The sequence below is a fragment of the Triticum urartu genome, chromosome 6A (assembly GCF_056163025.1).
Source record: "Triticum urartu cultivar PI428250 chromosome 6A, HENAU_Tu73, whole genome shotgun sequence".
Taxonomy (NCBI): Eukaryota; Viridiplantae; Streptophyta; class Magnoliopsida; order Poales; family Poaceae; genus Triticum; species Triticum urartu.
The window spans coordinates 42,072,027-42,083,770 of NC_141878.1; the positions used below are offsets into that span (position 1 = coordinate 42,072,027).

Below are 11,744 nucleotides of genomic sequence, written 5' to 3' on the forward strand. Positions count from 1 at the left end.
TGTGGTCAGCAAGAATCTGAACAACGGATCATACTACCTTATAGACGTTCGGGAGCACAAGGACTCATGTAAGTCGGAGGAGGAGACCCGTCGGCCGTGGAATATCGCTCATCTTCGGCCTTATTATACTTGAGCCATCGGCTCTAATGTGTATATACTTATACTATGTATATTACATAAAGCAATAAAGCAGGACCTCTGTCCTTTTTTCCATTCCCAAAAAAGGTTTATGTGTTTTCTTTGTCAGGTGGTGGATAACCAAGGAGAAGCGGATCATATCTAAATCCGGCTTTCCTTTGGTCTGGCTTATGATCATATCTGAATCTAGCTGTGATCACTTGGGGGCTTCCTGTTCAAACATAGGTCGTATTCGAACCAAAGAGAACATAGCTGTCGATACCCACTTGATCGGCATACTGCCAAACCCACTTGGGGGCTTCTTGATCATATTTGAATCATATCTTAACCCCTTTGGGTCTGACGTGGATCGTATTCGAATCAGCGTCATTAAACAACTCTTATGGTCACTTGGGGGCTTCCTGTTCAAACATAGGTCGTATTCGAACCAAAGAGAACATAGCTGTCGATACCCACTTGATCGGCATCGCCACAGCCACTGGGGCCCGGCCACTCAAAGCGGCTATTGCTCCGGCTCTTGCTTGGGCCCGTCTCAACTCTTGAATCCACTGAGGAAGTACAGCAAGTCGTTGTAACACACCTTGCAAGAGGTAGGGCACATCATTTGATAAGGATACAACGGCCAAGGCACGTTGTGACCCGATGTACAGTTGCTCTACTAGAGTATACACCGCCTTCAATTTGATCAGCATATTCTGCTTGAGGTTTGTGCTCCTGGGGCTTGTATTGGTAAGTATAAGGTAAACCTCAGGTAACAATTGAAGGAATATTTACAATATTTAATGCTTGCTTAAGATAACTTACCAAAGATCGCTGAGACCATCCAAGATATCTGGCGTTGTAAGCCGGTCAGTTCGGCTGTTGCGTTTGCCAGCGACGCCTCTGCTGTCTCGGCCTGGGTCACCAGTCCGGCCTTTTTGTCAGTCCAAATTTTCTTCTCCGACTCAAATTTTTTCTTCAGCTTCTCTTGTTCAGAGACGCTGAATTCAAATTTGGAGTTGGCCTTTTGAAGTTCAATCTCCTGGGCTGCGAGGCGGTTCTTCAAGTCAGCGATCTCCGATTCAAATTGACTTATGGTGGCCTGCATTGCACCGGATAGTAGTCAAGATTACGGTAAATAATATTAAGTCCCAAGCACTTTGCAAGCAAAGATACTTGACACTTGGGGGCTAATGCATATCGAAGCTTTCTAAATTATTAAGTCGGTCCTGGATATTAAGTCCCAAATGCTTTGCAAGCAAAGATACTTGGCACTTGGGGGCTAATGTGTATCGCAAGTTAAAGGTATTGTGTTACATCCGGTTTAAATATTTTTCTTTAAGCCGGGCAAGCAGCTCTAACAATTTTTCTAAGTCTATAGCATATTTATTCATAAGCAATAGACTTGGGGGCTGGTACAGTAAGTATGATTGAAACTAAGGAAGCATAAGTCATACCTCAGATTTTTGCTGTATTTGCTTCACCATGTCAATTTCCAGGTCACAGCTGCTTTGCACCTGGTTGATATAGCCTGAGACGATCTCTCCAATACTCAAATGAGTATAGTCGGTGATATCCATCTTGGCTTTACGGCGTTCTAGCAGCTCCTCTTTAGCCGAGCATTTGGCAAGGACGGTGGGCCTGGCCGGCTCAACGAATTGAGCCTTGAGAAATTCCACTTCTGGGTCAGCCGTTTTGACTGGGCTAGGTGCCTCCGGGTTAACAGAATCATCAGGAATATCTTCAGCAGGAGGGTCAAAAGTTGGTGCTGCAATGTCTTGAGCCGGCTCAGGCGGCGGTTGATGTGTGGAAGAGTCGGGAGCAGCTATACCCTGTTCCGGTTCAGTCACCACAGGGGTTTGGGCCGGTTTATCCTTCTCGGTTTTCTTCTTGGACTTAACCTGCACGCTGTGGGCAAAGCAGAGAGATAAGTAAAGAAACATGAAGAAAGAAAAACATAAGGTGAATAAATTGATATTACCCAGGGGCAGTCTTAAAAGCCGGCATGTTTGATTGCATGGACTCTCCGGATGAAGGAGAGGTATCCTGGTAATTGGAGTCAGAGGAATTGAGAGGTTGACGGATTAGACCCGCCAAAGGTAAAAAAGGGTCTAAGTTGGAGATAACCTCAGTCCGACGCTTCCGGGTTGTGTCAGGCAAGCCGGAGGATAGCTCTGCATCCTTGCTGGTCCGGGTCTGCCTTCGGTTTTCAAATTGTTGTTGCTTCAAAAGAAAGTCAGGATCTTGGTAAGCCAAAGGGTGTGAAAATCTTACTTTCCGGCTTACTCTTCGAATTTTCTGACGCGGCTGAAGCTTGGAGTCGGAGGAGATTATAATTACCTCTTCCTCGACGGGTTGGTTGTTGCCCGTGTCTTCCTGAAAGAAGGTTAATATCAGTAAGGTAGTGATAAAGGGGAAAGGGAAATTAAAAAGTTACCTCTTCCTCGTTATCATCAGTATCATCAAGCTGAAACAGCTCAGAAGCGCTTGGCTTCCTTTTCCTTGAAGTGGTGGGCTTGGCGGTTTTCCTTTCGGCTCTCTTGGCCGCCCTGGCTTTCTTGGCCGCCTCATGATCATATTGGATTTTCCAGAAGTTATCATTTGCCTGTAAAAGGTTATAAAGGGTTATGCGTAAGAATACAGTATAACATGATAAAAAAATAACCCGACGGCTGGAAACTTACTGCAGGGGCCGGGTTCTTCTTGCAAAAAGGTAGTAAGCCGAAAGCGTTACTATTCACTGTGCCCTCTTTCAACAAAGACTGAGTTGTAGCTTCCACTATGTCAGCTGGTAAGTCATCGGGACTATGATGCCGAGGGTCATCTTTCTCACCTGAATAATTGCACATTAAGCCGGGGCGGCGGCTTAATGGAATTATTCTCCAAGCAACCCAGACTCGGGCCAGGTCAATGCCATCTAAGCCGTTCCCTAAAAGAGCTTTAATCTTCTTGATCGTAGGGGTGAGTGGCAGACGTTCAATAGCAGTCAACTTATCCGGCAGCGGGTGAGTAGGTTCGAGACGCAATGCACGGAAGCCGGGCAGCGGGTTTTCACCAGCCGGAGAAGTATCTTGGCAGTAGAACCATGTCTGGTTCCAGTCCTTTGGATGACTCGGCAATTCAGCATAAGGGAATAGGCAGTCTCTCCGCCTTTGAATCGATATGCCACCAAGCTCCAGACTGGGCCCGTTGGCCCGCTCATTCTGCCGGTTTAAATAGAACAATTCCCTGAACAAAGGTAGGCTGGGTTCTTCTCCAAGGTAGACCTCACAGAAAACTTGGAAGTTGCAGATATTTGACACGGAATTGGGCCCGATGTCTTGAGGCCTTAAATCAAAGAAGTGCAAAACGTCTCTAAAGAATTTTGAACCGGGAGGAGAAAATCCCCGGCACATGTGATCGGTAAAAATGATCACCTCCCCTTCCTTGGGTTGAGGTTTCTCTTCAGACGGGTCAGGAGCACGATAAGACATGACATCCTTCTTGGGCAGATGGCCAGACTTTACAAACTCGGACAGTTTGCTCTCTGTAACAATGGATGGGACCCAGTTGCAGGTAACCGGAGGTTTAACAGCTTTGGGTGACATTGGGTAAATTGAAACCTACAAAAAGATAAAGGAAATTTTCCGATTTATTATAACCCGGAGAATAAACATTATTGGGTTATTTAAGATGGCGGCTTAAGAAGGGGCCTAATGACATACAGGTAACTATGTAATAATGTTTAAACAACTGCAGGTACTAAAGATGATTAAGGTTTCCTTAAGTCGCCAGAGGCAAGCGGTGCTGACAGCCGGTATTATCTTAAACCAGTTACACGGACTACTATGGCTGAAACAGAGTCAACAGATACAGTTTTTGGCTAAGTGTGGAGCAAACAGGTTTCACAAATTGCAATTATTATTTTGGATCAAACAATGCTCTGGAAAGGAAAAATTTCTAGACCTAAAACAGTACAGGGAAGTTCATATACTCAAGGAGGGCTTCCAAAACAAGGAAATGAGATCTGTTTTCATATGGAATAAGCACACAACATCCTCCGCAGCAGTTCTATGTGGTTCTTACGATCTGAACAAGGTATTAGAGGTAAGAACTAATGGAGGTTGCGTCGGGCGACGATGAACGTCGACGAACTCAAGACAGTACTAATGTAGATCTGAGAAAGGGGGAAAGAAAACTCACCGATGTGGAAGAACTGCGGAGGGTTGCCATTGTTTCTCTGGTCAAAAAACAGGGTGATGCAGCGGCCTGAGTCGGTGAAGACGAGGTTTCCGACGGTGGCGGCGGCGGAGCTCGAGCGGCAGAAGAGGGAGTACGAGGAAGAAGACGACCGGAAGAAATGAAAAAGACCTAGATCGCGCCTATTTATAAGGAGGACCGACTGAGACGGCGCGAGAAACGAGGAGACCAAGACATCATTATCCAGCGGCCCCGACGCCTCGATTTTCGGGAGGGTCAGTAAAGGCAAAGATCCGTTGAAGATATGGTGAATTAAAATATAAGTTTTTTATTGAAGATGACGTCACGATGATTTAACCCGGAGCCAGAGGATGACGTCACACCGGGTTACAATTTTCACGCAAGACAGAAGACTAAAGGCCAGTTCATAAGGGTTTCAAAGATTGACATTAACAGGTTCAAATCAATCTGGGGCCTAATGTTGGGGATATGACTATTTGTGTAAGCCGTTCAGGAGGGGTCGGGTTACGCAAATAGAGGTTCATCAGAAGCCCAAGAACAAGGCATGAAGATGGCGGTTCACTAAAAGGCTTAAAGGCCCACAGGCGACTCTGAGGCCCGTACAGATAAACCGCCATGATGGTATAACTTGTACTGTAAGGTAGAAGTAACTAGTCGCCGAGCCGGACACTGTTTATGAGCCGGCCGGGACTCTGTAGGCCGCGGGACGTCAACCTGTGTATATAGGGGGACGGCCCGCCAGCGGCTTAGGGCAAGAAACAACTAATCGAGAGCCAGGCATAGCGTATCTCGCTCCCTGGTCATCGAAACCTCAAGCAATTCCAACCCAACTAGACGTAGGCCTTCCTTCACCGTAAGGGGCTGAACTAGTATAAACCTCTCGTGTCCTTGTCCTGATTAACCCCTTTAAGCTTCCTAGTTGCGATGGCTCCACGATTAAGTCCTTGCAAAAGGACATCTGCTGTGACAATTCCACGACAAGTATACTGTCGATTTTGATTTATCTGTCGAAACTGAATTTAGTTGTCAATTTGGGCGTTAAGTGACAAATGTTGATTTGCAATGTACGAAGAGAAGGAGCATGAACACGCCAATGGAGAAAAAATGAAATAGCTGCCTGAACAAATGTTGATTTGCACTGCACGAACGGTTCACTGAACAACCAAATTGACAGGAGCGCTATTCAGTTCGTAGCAAATTGAAGTGACAAATTCGCACGCGCGCAACCGCTCCCATGTTCAGACAGGAGCACACATGTTTAGACGACGCGCACTATGAATTGTTCCTTCTCTGACTAAATAAACCGGCCCCGAAAGCATATCGCAATGTTCACCGACCGATAAACCGATAGAATAGACAGATCACAGTCACCTAGTTACGTGGCTTTGGTCTTGCTGCACATGGCGCTGACCATTTGGTGGAACTGCTGTGCGTCGCAGGGGATCCTGAGGACGCCAGGCTGGCTGTAGCCAAACTGCTGCGCGGCCATCTCCAGCAGCGCCGCCATGCACGGCTCCTTGAGCGCATCGATCCGCACCAGCACCCGCTCATCGCCGTCTCCCTCCTCGCCCACCAGCGCCAGCGGGAGGTACCCCTTGGGGATCTTCTTCCCTCTGTCGCCCCCGGCATCGGCCGCGAGGTAGTATGCTTCGGCTGTCTCCTTCCTCAGCCAGGCGGCCATTGCTGCGGCTATGTTCTATTTATGTGTGTTGCGTTGCGTGGCTAGCTAGCATGGGAACTGAAGGTGTTGATGGTCGATGGCGTGGTGGTGTCGTGATGATTGCTGGAGAGATCCATGCCATATGCTTTATAGTGTGGGAGAGAGAGGAAGATCATCCGAAAGGGGTTCAGAGTTCAGACGTTCAGTTCAGATAGTAGGAAACGTAGGGTATGTGACAAGGCGTGGTGATGCTGAGTGCGTGCGTGGATGAAGGGTCCCTCCCATCCCGGCAGAGACTCGATCCCCCCACCCCCCCCCCAATGTCTGAAATCTCGAGTAAATTGCACAAAATCATCACTTTAAAGGTTAAGTTTGCAAAAAACACCACCGTTACATTTTTGTTGCAATAAACACCGTGTATACCGTAATATTTTTGCAAATAACACTGATCGGCGGATTTGTCTCCATTAAGCGTGTTTATGACAGATGGGGCCCGCTAGTCAAGGTGACGTGCCACAATTTAACATCCCACATGTAACGGCGAGGTTGGCTAACGTTGTCAGAACGTGTGGTTGTATGGGGTCCACCTGTCATTGGAAGAAAAAATAAAAAAATGGTTCGTGCTCGTGTTATCTTCCTCTCCGCCGCATAAAGAAAATCTCCCAAAATCCCAGCGCCGCCACCGCTTCTTCGGTGCTCCTGCCGCTGCTCTCTCGTGCCGCGCGCTGGATCCGGCCAGACCCACCTCACCTGCCCCACCCGACACCGGATCCGGCGAGATCCGTCCTCGTCCGGCTGCTGCTCCGACGTGGTCGCTGTCGCCCTCGGTGCTCGGTGGACGCTCTCCACACACGTCGATGCTGGAGAGGGTCGGCTGCGCAAGGGTGCTCGTGGGAGTGGGGCTAGCAGATGGGCTCGCCAACTGCGACTGCAAGCTCCAGTGCCTGCACATGCAGCGCCACCAGGAGCAGAACCTGCTACTGCTCGCATGCACCTGCGCCCCTACTACTGCTGCTGCTAGCGCACCTGCGCCCTTGATGCTGCTCGCGCGCACCGCACCAAAGGCCACAGCTCGCCCCGCTCCCGGCGAGGCATAGGCTATCGCCATCATTGAGCAGGGAAGCCCCTACCAGGCTTCGTCGATGGCGTGCACGCACGGCAATGGCGATGCCCAACGTGCCCTAGCCACCGTGAAGGTCATTGAGCAGGACGAATCTACTACCGGGAGGAGCTACAGCTGTCCGGGGCAAGCACATCGGGGGCGCGACCTGAAGGAAATATGCCCTAGAGGCAATAATAAAGTTATTATTTATTTCCTTATATCATGATAAATGTTTATTATTCATGCTAGAATTGTATTAACCGGAAACATAATACATGTGTGAATACATAGACAAACAGAGTGTCACTAGTATGCCTCTACTTGACTAGCTCATTGATCAAAGATGGTTATGTTTCCTAACCATAGACATGAGTTGTCATTTGATTAACGGGATCACATCATTAGGAGAATGATGTGATTGACTTGACCCATTCCGTTAGCTTAGCACTTGATCGTTTAGTTTGTTGCTATTGCTTTCTTCATGACTTATACATGTTCCTATGACTATGAGATTATGCAACTCCCATTTACCGGAGGAACACTTTGTGTGCCACCAAACGTCACAACATAACTGGGTGATTATAAAGGTGCTCTACAGGTGTCTCCGAAGGTACTTGTTGGGTTGGCGTATTTCGAGATTAGGATTTGTCACTCCGATTGTCGGAGAGGTATCTCTGGGCCCACTCGGTAATGCACATCACTATAAGCCTTGCACGCATTGCAACTAATGAGTTAGTTGCGGGATGATGTATTACGGAACGACTAAAGAGACTTTCCGGTAATGAGATTGAACTAGGTATTGAGATACCGACGATCGAATCTCGGGCAAGTAACATACCGATGACAAAGGGAACAACATATGTTGTTATGCGGTCTGACCGATAAAGATCTTCATAGAATATGTAGGAGCCAATATGGGCATCCAGGTCCCGCTATTGGTTATTGACCAGAAAGGTGTCTCGGTCATGTCTACATAGTTCTCAAACCCGTAGGGTCCGCACGCTTAACATTCGTTGACGATATAGTATTATATGAGTTATGTATGTTGGTGACTGAATGTTGTTCGGAGTCCCGGATGAGATCACGGACATGACGAGGAGGTCCGGAATGGTCCGGAGGTAAAGATTCATATATTGGATGATATGGTTTGGCCAAGGGGTCAGGCCCATGAGGCTATAAGTCGGTGCAAAAGGAGTTTTGCGGAGGCCAGGGGGCCAAACGCCGGAGACCCTGGCGTCTGGCCCTGGGCTAGACGTCGGGGCCCATGGCGTCTGGTCCAGACGCCAAGGATTGTGGCGTTTGGTCCTGGAGTCCGAGTGGGACTCTTGGCTTTCGGGCAAAACCGACTTTGAGGAGGCTTTTGCTCCAAGTTTTGACCCCAGGGTTCAACATATAAAAAGAGTGAAGGAAATATGCCCTAGAGGCAATAATAAAGTTATTATTTATTTCCTTATTTCATGATAAATGTTTATTATTCATGCTAGAATTGTATTAACCGGGAACATAATACATGTGTGAATACATAGACAAACAAAGTGTCACTAGTATGCCTCTACTTGACTAGCTTGTTGATCAAAGATGGTTATGTTTCCTAGCCATAGACATGAGTTGTCATTTGATTTACGGGATCACATCATTAGGAGAATGATATCATTTACTTGACCCATTCCGTTAGCATAGCACTTGATCGTTTAGTTTGTTGCTATTGCTTTCTTCATAACTTATACATGTTCCTATGACTATGAGATTATGCAAATCCTGTTTACCGGAGGAACACTTTGTGTGCTACCAAATGTCACAATGTAACTGGGTGATTATAAAGGTGCTCTACAGGTGTCTCCAAAGGTACTTGTTGGGTTGGCGTATTTCGAGATTAGGATTTGTCACTCCGATTGTTGGAGAGGTATCTCTGGGCCCTCTCGGTAATGCACATCACTATAAGCCTTGCAAGCATTGTGACTAATGAGTTAGTTGCGAAATGATGTATTAAGAAACGAGTAAAGAGACTTGCCGGTAACGAGATTGAACTAGGTATTGAGATACCCACGATCGAATCTCGGGCAAGTAACATACCGATGACAAAGGGAACAACGTATGTTGCTATGCGGTCTGACCGATAAAGATCTTCGTACAATATGTAGGACCCAATATGAGCATCCAGGTTCCGCTATTGGTTATTGACCGGAGACGTGTCTCGGTCATGTCTACATAGTTCACGAACCCGTAGGGTCCGCACGCTTAACGCTACGATGACAGTTATATTATGAGTTTATATGTTTTGATGTACCGAAGGAGTTCGGAGTCCCGGATGAGATCGGGGACATGACGAGGAGTCTCGAAATGGTCGAGAAGTAAAGATCGATATATTGGACGACTATATTCGGACTTCGGAAAGGTTCCGAGTGATTCGGGTATTTTTCGGAGTACCGGAGAGTTACGGGAATTCGCCGGGAAGTATATGGGCCTTATTGGGCCATACGGGAATAGAGGAGATAGGCCAAAAGGAAGGAGGCCTGCGCCGCCCCCCCCCCCTCTGGTCTGAATTGGACAAGGGGTGCAACCCCTTTTTCCTTCTCCTTCTCCTCCTCTTTCCTTCTCTCCGACTCCAACAAGGAAAGGAGGAGTCCTACTCCCGGTGGGAGTAGGACTCCCCCCTTGGTGCGCCCTCCTCCTAGGCCGGCCGCCTCCCCCCTTGCTCCTTTATATACGGGGGCAGGGGGCACCCCAAAGACACACAAGTTGATCAAGTTGATCGTCTCTTAGCCGTGTGCGGTGCCCCCCTCCACCATAGTCCACCTCGATAATACTTTAGCGGTGCTTAGGTGAAGCCCTGCGTTGGTAGAACCTCAACATCGTCACCACGCCGTCGTGTTGACGATACTCTCCCTCAACACTCGGCTGGATCGGAGTTCGAGGGACGTCATCGGGCTGAACGTGTGCTGAACTCGGAGGTGTCGTACGTTCGGTACTTGATCGGTCGGATCGTGAAGACGTACGACTACATCAACCGCGTTGTGCTAACGCTTCCGCTTTCGGTCTATGAGGGTACGTGGACAACACTCTCCCCTCTTGTTGCTATGCATCACCATGATCTTGCGTGTGCGTAGGAAATTTTTGAAATTACTACGTTCCCCAACATAGAGGGGCAGGGCTAGCACCAAAGACACATCAAGAAACACCAAGCCGTGTGCCGGCAACCCTGTCCCCTCTAGTTTATCCTCCGTCATAGTTTTCGTAGTGCTTAGCTGAAGCCCTGCGGAGATTGTTCTTCACTAATACCGTCACCACGATGTCGTGCTGCTGGAACTCATCTACTACTTCGCCCCTCTTGCTGGATCGAGAAGGCGAGGACGTCACCGAGCCGAACGTGTTCAGAACTCGGAGGTGCCGTGCTTTCGGTACTTGGATCGGTCGGATCGTGAAGACGTACGACTACATCAACCGCGTTGATATAACGCTTCCGCAAACGGTCTACGAAGGTATGTAGACAACACTCTCCCCTCTCGTTGCTATGCATCACCATGATCCTGCGTGTGCGTAGGAAATTTTTGAAATTACTACGTTCCCCAACAGTGGCATCCGAGCCAGGTTTTATGCGTTGATGTAATATGCACGAGTAGAACACAAGTGAGTTGTGGGCGATATAATTCATACTGCTTACCAGCATGTCACACTTTGGTTCGGCGGTATTGTTGGATGAAGCGGCCCGGACCGACATTACGCCTACGCTTACGCGAGCCTGGTTCTACCGACGTGCTTTGCACACAGGTGGCTGGCGGGTGTCAGTTTCTCCAACTTTAGTTGAACCGAGTGTGGCTACGCCCGGTCCTTGCTAAGGTTAAAACATCACCAATTTGACAAACTACCGTTGTGGTTTTGATGCGTAGGTAATAACGGTTCTTGCTCAGCCCGTAGCAGCCATGTAAAACTTGCGACAACAAAGTAGAGGACGTCTAACTTGTTTTTTGCAGGGCATGTTGTGATGTGATATGGTCAAGACATGATGAGATATAAGTTGTTGTATGAGATGATCATGTTTTGTTGAAGTTATCGGTAACTGGCAAAAGCCTTATGGTTATCTCTCTATTGCATAAGATGCAAGCGCCAAATAATTGCTTTACTTTATCGCTATGCGATAGCAATAGTTGCAAGAGCAATTGTTGGCGAGACAACCATGTGACGACACATTGATATAGATCAAGATGCTGGAGATCATGGTGTCATGCCGCTGACGATGGAGATCATGACGATGCTTTGTAGATGGAGATCAAAGGCACAAGATGATGATGGCCATATCATGTCACATATTATGATTGCATGTGATGTTTATCTTTTATACATCTTATTTTGCTTAGTTCGGCGGTAGCTTTATAAGATATTCTCTCACTAAATTATCAAGGTATAAGTGTTCTCCCTGAGTATGCACCGTTGCGAAAGTTCTTCGTGCTGAGACACCACGTGATGATCGGGTGTGATAGGCTCTACGTTCAAATACAACGGGTGCAAAACAGTTGCACACACGGAATACCCAAGTTAAACTTGACGAGCCTAGCATATAACAGATATGGCCTCGGAACACGGAGACCGAAAGGTCGAGCGTGAATCATATAGTAGATATGATCAACATAGTGATGTTCACCATTCAAACTACTCCATCTCACGTGA

General features: G+C 47.7%; 2 protein-coding genes across 2 annotated transcripts; both read right to left on the reverse strand.

Moving 5' to 3' along the window:
* Positions 1-928: 928 nt before the first annotated feature.
* On the reverse strand, positions 929-8,471 carry LOC147963709 (uncharacterized). Its single transcript, XM_087529671.1, has 8 exons — positions 8,432-8,471; positions 2,802-3,715; positions 2,555-2,722; positions 2,458-2,493; positions 2,245-2,340; positions 2,099-2,163; positions 1,575-2,025; positions 929-1,219 (listed from the first exon to the last, which is right to left on the reverse strand). Exons 1-8 carry the CDS (start codon positions 8,469-8,471, stop codon positions 929-931), a joined length of 2,061 nt encoding a protein of 686 aa, XP_087385797.1.
* On the reverse strand, positions 5,693-5,998 carry LOC147963710 (auxin-responsive protein SAUR40-like). The gene has a single exon (XM_087528749.1). The coding sequence runs from the start codon at positions 5,996-5,998 to the stop codon at positions 5,693-5,695; it is 306 nt and encodes a 101-aa protein (XP_087384875.1).
* Positions 8,472-11,744: the final 3,273 nt, after the last annotated feature.